General features: G+C 40.3%; 1 protein-coding gene across 1 annotated transcript; it reads right to left on the reverse strand.

Moving 5' to 3' along the window:
- Nucleotides 1–1,691: 1,691 nt before the first annotated feature.
- Nucleotides 1,692–6,505, reverse strand: LOC121366655 (uncharacterized aarF domain-containing protein kinase 5-like; the record flags this gene model as incomplete). Its single annotated transcript, XM_041491017.1, has 3 exons — nucleotides 1,692–1,808; nucleotides 2,495–2,626; nucleotides 6,392–6,505. Coding segments are annotated over 3 exons (363 nt in total), but the record flags the coding sequence as incomplete, so codon positions are not given.
- Between the last annotated feature and the right edge of the window lie 908 nt (nucleotides 6,506–7,413).

A 7,413-nucleotide genomic window follows, 5' to 3' on the forward strand; every position in this document is an offset into this window, starting at 1 on the left:
GACATCAGACAAGCCCGCACAAAGGTCGCATCTAGAAGTGAGGCCACACGAACACGACAACCTGGACATAAGTCGTGTGGGTCGCCGCCGGCACCAACTTCTTGCAGCGTAACACGCTCGAACTAGTCGCCTGAACATTATCAGATATGATAATAGTAATTTTTCAATCTGTGAAAAGAAAGAAAAACCAACCATAACACAAATACAAAGTCGGTAAATAAAGACGCCATTTTGCAAATGGCGTCCGACACGACAACGGGCGATATAACAACATTTCATGTAATTAACACTTGGCAAGTCAAGCGAAATACGCGAAAGACATACGAAAGCTAACGAAAATTAAGGTGAAAAACATTTCACCCAAACACAAAGCCAGTCAACACAGACGCCATTTTGCAAATGGCGTCCGACACGATAACCGGCAATATAAACAACATTTCATGTAATTAAACGCTTGGAAAGTCAAGCGAAATACGCGAAAAGAACATACGAAAGCTAATGAAAACGAAGGTGAAAAACATTTCACCCAAACACGAATACAAAACCAAAGGTCTTATAAAAAAAAAAATTGACTCCAACAGAGCCAAGCAAAAGGACGTCCAGACCCTTTAGCGAAGAGAAAAAGAAGGAAGTTACAGTCATGTGACCGGAACTAGAGAGCAGTATGCAGTAGAAGAATTTAGGCCATCCCATTGGCTGTTGGGATGTTCGGACCAGACCACTTGCGTGGGGGGGGAGGTGCACTTGTTTGAGGACAGGTAATGTCTATAGAAACTAAAAATGTCTGTCTCTGTGTTGTGTTTGTGGCGTTTAAAAAAACAAACAAAAAATTGACTGCAACCAAAAGCCTCATCCACAGTATCAGGAAGTGAACCGTGTTACTGGCAGTCAGTCCCACAGTACTGACATTCAACTCCACAGTACATCTCTGTGTTTTATACATATATAACTAACGTAATAGTGAATTCAATATAGTCTCAAATACTGGCCCTTGGAGTTCACGGAAACGATTGTTTCTGTAAAATCACCATGATTATTTTATCGAGTACGGCTAGTCAACAAAAATAATATATATATAAATTTTTTTTTTTAAACTGTTTTCAATGGGTTCCCATGATGGAACCAAATAGGCGTTTCCCATGAAATGTGAAATCCTATGGCCTGAATACCTAGTGTTGGTTTATTTCCTTGCTCAGTACGTGTGTGTATATAAACCACGATTTGCTCATCTAGGATGTCTACAAAGAAACAAGAGGTTCTGGTGAGGTCAGGTCATAGGGTTTAATGTGCTACAAGCGGTTGTAGCGCACGCCTGTCATGGCCACAGGTGTCGGCCCATGCCAGCTCCTCCGTCCACGACAAGGAAGAGGTTCTTTAACAACATGCAATTTGTATCGGATTGCCATGACATTAATGTCTCTAAATCTATCAGTCTTGAGTCTAGACTCAAACGTTTTAAAAGACTGAGGCCTAATTTATATATATATATTTTATGGTATCATGTTATAGTGTCTATACTTCTAAGTCTTAGAATTGTTTTGATTTTTTTTATGAATTCAATGATGGTAAATATAACAATCACAAAGTCAGTAGAAAATTGCTTCACTCTGCTAAAATGATTTTATACAATTTGTGACTGTCATACATTGATGAATTGACAAAACAATGAGGACAATTCTTAATGATCTTTACTACATGTGTATTTGTGCTGTGTCGGTACTTACATCTGTTACAGAAATACCCAAACTCTTTATCCCGTCAAGATCGTTTATCTTGTAGCCATCAATAAACTCTGTTGTCAGAACTCTCTGAAATAGAAAATAAATCCATAATTATCACCACAAGACATTAGATAATTCTTTAAATTAACTTGTCAGATACATGAATATTGGCTTCCATTATTCTTTAGCAATAAACCTTTAAAGTTTACTGTATTTTTAAATAAGTGTAGAAAAAAAAAATTCTCAGTTATACAAAATAATGCCCGACGTCCAAACTTTCGGGATGTAGGTGAACCTGGTGGAAGCTTACCTTGCTGGTGATGTTCCAGAGAACTTTAGGGATGTAGATGAAACTGGTAGAATCTTACCTTGCTGGTGATGTTCCAGAGAACTTTAGGGATGTAGATGAAGCTGGTAGAATCTTACCTTGATGGTGATGTTCCAGAGAACTTCAGAGATGTAGATGAAGCTGGTGGCATCTTACCTTGCTGGTGATGTTCCAGAGAACTTTAGAGATGTAGATGAAACTGGTGGCATCTTACCTTGCTGGTGATGTTCCAGAGAACTTTAGGGATGTAGATGAAACTGATGGTATCTTACCTTGCTGGTGATGTTCCAGAGAACTATAGGATGTAGATGAACCTGGTGAAAGCTTACCTTGCTGGTGATGTTCCAGAGAACTTTAGGGATGTAGATGAACCTGATGGAAGCTTACCTTGCTGGTGATGTTCCAGAGAACTTTAGGGATGTAGATGAACCTGGTGGAAGCTTACCTTGCTGGTGATGTTCCAGAGAACTTTAGGGATGTAGATGAAACTGAGATGTTGTAGATCCTTCTGACACCGCTCTCCGTTCCTTCCCTCGTTTTCAAAATCCAGCTCCTGTGCAAGAGTTTCTTTCAAGTCCTGAAACAATCGGCTTGTCGTTAACACAAATCATATCACAAACAAGTCCTAAAACAATTGGCTTATCGTTAACACAAATCATATCACAAACAAGTCCTAAAACAATTAGCTTGTCATTAACACAAATCATATCACAAACAAGTCCTGAAACAATCGGCTTGTTGTTAACACAAATCATATCACAAACACCAACTGCAACAGAACCCCACCACCACCTTAACTGTTTTACATTTCGTGACAAATTAAGTGATGCATGGTATTGTCAGAGTATGACAAATATTTTGAAAAGTCACTAGCCACAGGGCTAGTGGGTTTGTGAAAACCACTAGCCCACCAAGATAAAGCACTAGCCCAAATTCCTGATCAATTATAACTGGATTTTTATATAATTTTTGTAACATTACACATTTACGAGTATAACAGTAAAATAAAACAAACACTTAAATCATGTTGTAACTTTCAGTTTTTTGTCGTGTCATACGTTTTGTCTTTTGTCAAGTGTGATCCATCGTCATTGTCCCATTTTTGTTTTTGGCCCCCCCGGGGAAAATTAATTGAGCAAACTCTTGGTTGGTATCTAAAAACACTATCAAAATAATTAAATTTAAATGAGGGTACGACAGTGTCGCCAGGAACAGTGATGCCAAATACAGGGCATTATCCCGTGTCAGACCGATATCAAAAGAATATAACGGCGACATCTAATCCGTTGTTAATTGATGAACAAGAAAGGTATTATCTTGTATCGGCAGCTATGACGTTTTATCCAAACCGCTACACGTAATAGGCCAAGCCGAGTCATTGCATATGCGGTTACCATTAAAGTAAATTGTTTTCCTGATTGCCGATAACCACATTTTAGCGAAGTGTTAAATTAAAAAACAATAGGTAAATAAAACAAACACTGAAATTCAAAGCATGGCTGGGGTTTACTTGATTGAGATTAACCTGTCGTCGCGATTGATGATTTCCAAGTTCTTAGCCTAAAACATCTGCGAGATTAACGACCACGTGACTTGTCTAACCAATCAAAACACGCATGTCATTAGACTTTATTTCCTGTGCCAGAAACTTGAAAGGGAAAGGTAAACAATGCATGCTGTAACTGTGACGATGTAGAGATAGCATGTTACTGCAGTTTGCAGACCTAGCTCAAGTCGATTATTATTATATACTCATTGCGTTGTTGATATTATTCGATGACAAACGTCACAGTCAAATTTATTAAACGAAATTTCAGCCGAGAGAAAAAGAAAGAAAGAAAACAAAAAACCCACGATCGAGCGATGACGAGAGGAGGGTGGTTTTGCGTTTCTCACTAGCCCGAACTTAAAAACCACTAGCCACGGGCGTCGGGCTAGCGGATTTGTCGAACTCTGGTATTGTATTGTTTACCATCAGGCCAGAAACACCTATCTTCATAAAACTTTTCTGAACTTAGCTTCTGACTGACATCACTAAACAATCATCAGAGCATTGAGATGACCTACAAGGGGTCTACAACCAAATCAAATCCCATAGATAACAATATTAATATACAGTGTACATGTGTATATGTAGCTAAAACTGCCACACACAACCATATGTGAGACAGACAGATGGACAGATGCATGGACAGCAGACAGACAGAAGGACGGAGATGAAACCTATAGTCCCCTGTGGTTGAGCAGTTAGAGGACTAAACCTGCCACACACAACCATATGTGAGACAGACAGATGGACAGATGCATGGACAGCAGACAGACAGAAGGACGGAGATGAAACCTATAGTCCCCTGTGGTTGAGCAGTTAGAGGACTAAACCTGCCACACACAACCATATGTGAGACAGACAGATGGACAGATGCATGGACAGCAGACAGACAGAAGGACGGAGATGAAACCTATAGTCCCCTGTGGTTGAGCAGTTAGAGGACTAAAACTGCCACACACAACCATATGTGAGACAGACAGATGGACAGATGCATGGACAGCAGACAGACAGACAGGACGGAGATGAAACCTATAGTCCCCTGTGGTTGAGCAGTTAGAGGACTAATAAGCAACCCTTGCAATTAAGAAAATGTCCACAGTGAAAAAACATGCCTTGAACAAAAAATTCTATTATAGTTCACAACAAAAAAGTGTGCTGTGGACAATGAAAAACTCCACGGCAATCTCCACAGCATTGCCGATTGCCGTTGGCAATTGCAGGGGTTGATTAATTAAGCTGTCTCATTTCCAGACTGCTCACTGCACAACAAAAATGTTGAGCCATATACTGGTGACAAGAAGCAGGACTATCTCTGTCACTCACAAAATTCACCAAATGTGAATAAAAACAAACTGTGGTCAATTTTATTTTAATTTGGCAAAATAACATCCTGGGCAATTCCGTGGTCAGTTATTTTTTTTAAACTCATTCAAAAGAGACAAGTTTGATATCATTTCAAAGGTTATTATCGCTACATGAATGTAATTATTGATATTTTGTTACAAAATAATTGTTTTTGCTATTTTTGATGTTTAATCGATAATTTGGCGAACCTTTCTGCTCATACAGAGCTAGCCATGAGAAGCTAGTGAGTGTTAATTCGGAGTCCAGAAATACATGTGTGTGTACGTACCTGAAGAACCCACGCGAAGCTGAACTTGGAGTCCAGAAATACATGTGTGTGTACGTACCTGAAGAACCCACGCGAAGCTGAACTTGGAGTCCAGAAATACATGTGTGTGTACGTACCTGAAGAACCCACGCGAAGCTGAACTTGGAGTCCAGAAATACATGTGTGTGTACGTACCTGAAGAACCCACGCGAAGCTGAACTTGGAGTCCAGAAATACATGTGTGTGTACGTACCTGAAGAACCCACGCGAAGCTGAACTTGGAGTCCAGAAATACATGTGTGTGTACGTACCTGAAGAACCCACGCGAAGCTGAACTTGGAGTCCAGAAATACATGTGTGTGTACGTACCTGAAGAACCCACGCGAAGCTGAACTTGGAGTCCAGAAATACATGTGTGTGTACGTACCTGAAGAACCCACGCGAAGCTGAACTTGGAGTCCAGAAATACATGTGTGTGTACGTACCTGAAGAACCCACGCGAAGCTGAACTTGGAGTCCAGAAATACATGTGTGTGTACGTACCTGAAGAACCCACGCGAAGCTGAACTTGGAGTCCAGAAATACATGTGTGTGTACGTACCTGAAGAACCCACGCGAAGCTGAACTTGGAGTCCAGAAATACATGTGTGTGTACGTACCTGAAGAACCCACGCGAAGCTGAACTTGGAGTCCAGAAATACATGTGTGTGTACGTACCTGAAGAACCCACGCGAAGCTGAACTTGGAGTCCAGAAATACATGTGTGTGTACGTACCTGAAGAACCCAAGCGAAGCTGAACTTGGAGTCCAGAAATACATGTGTGTGTACGTACCTGAAGAACCCACGCGAAGCTGAACTTGGAGTCCAGAAATACATGTGTGTGTACGTACCTGAAGAACCCACGCGAAGCTGAACTTGGAGTCCAGAAATACATGTGTGTGTACGTACCTGAAGAACCCAAGCGAAGCTGAACTTGGAGTCCAGAAATACATGTGTGTGTACGTACCTGAAGAACCCACGCGAAGCTGAACTTGGAGTCCAGAAATACATGTGTGTGTACGTACCTGAAGAACCCACGCGAAGCTGAACTTGGAGTCCAGAAATACATGTGTGTGTACGTACCTGAAGAACCCACGCGAAGCTGAACTTGGAGTCCAGAAATACATGTGTGTGTACGTACCTGAAGAACCCACGCGAAGCTGAACTTTGGATGAATCCAGCCAAGAATGTGAAGCAGAATCTCACACGTGCGAATATCTCCGTTAAACCGGTCTCTTAAATCTATGTACTGAATCTGAAAACACAAAACACACACGTGCAAATATCTCTGTTAAACCGGTCTCTTAAATCTACGTACTGAATCTGAAAACACAAAAGACACATGTGCGAATATCTCCGGTAAACTGGTCTCTTAAATCTATGTCCTGAATCTGAAAACACAAAACACACATGTGCGAATATCTCCGGTAAACTGGTCTCTTAAATCTATGTCCTGAATCTAAAACACAAAACACACACGTGCAAATATCTCCGTTGAACCGGTCTCTTAAATCTATGTACTGAATCTGAAAACACAAAACACACACGTGCGAATATCTCCGGTAAACCAGTCTCTTAAATCTATGTCCTGAATCTGAAAACACAAAACACACACGTGCGAATATCTCCGGTAAACTGGTCTCTTAAATCTATGTCCTGAATCTGAAAACACAAATGAATATCTCCGGTACTGTGTCGGTAATATCATGAAATGTCATTTCCCATGATTACTGTATTGAGTACGATGGATTCAACAAAAATAATATATATATATAATTATTTTTTTAAAAGTGTTCCCATGATCACAAGGCACAGAAGCGAAAAATTGAAATAGCCTGCTCTAAGATCTACGTACTGAATCCACACATTTGAAAGTAAGATCTACGTACTGAATACACACTTGAAAGTAAGATCTACGTACTGAATACACACACTTGAAAGTAAGATCTACGTACTGTATACACACACTTGAAAGTAAGATCTACGTACTGTATACACACACTTGAAAGTAAGATCTACGTACTGAATACACACACTTGCAAGTAAGATCTACGTACTGAATACACACTTGCAAGTAAGATCTATGTACTGAATACACACACTTGCAAGTAAGATCTACGTACTGAATACACACACTTGCAAGTAAGATCTACGTACTGAATA

The sequence above is a fragment of the Gigantopelta aegis genome, unplaced genomic scaffold (assembly GCF_016097555.1).
Source record: "Gigantopelta aegis isolate Gae_Host unplaced genomic scaffold, Gae_host_genome ctg6503_pilon_pilon, whole genome shotgun sequence".
Classification (NCBI taxonomy): Eukaryota; Metazoa; Mollusca; class Gastropoda; order Neomphalida; family Peltospiridae; genus Gigantopelta; species Gigantopelta aegis.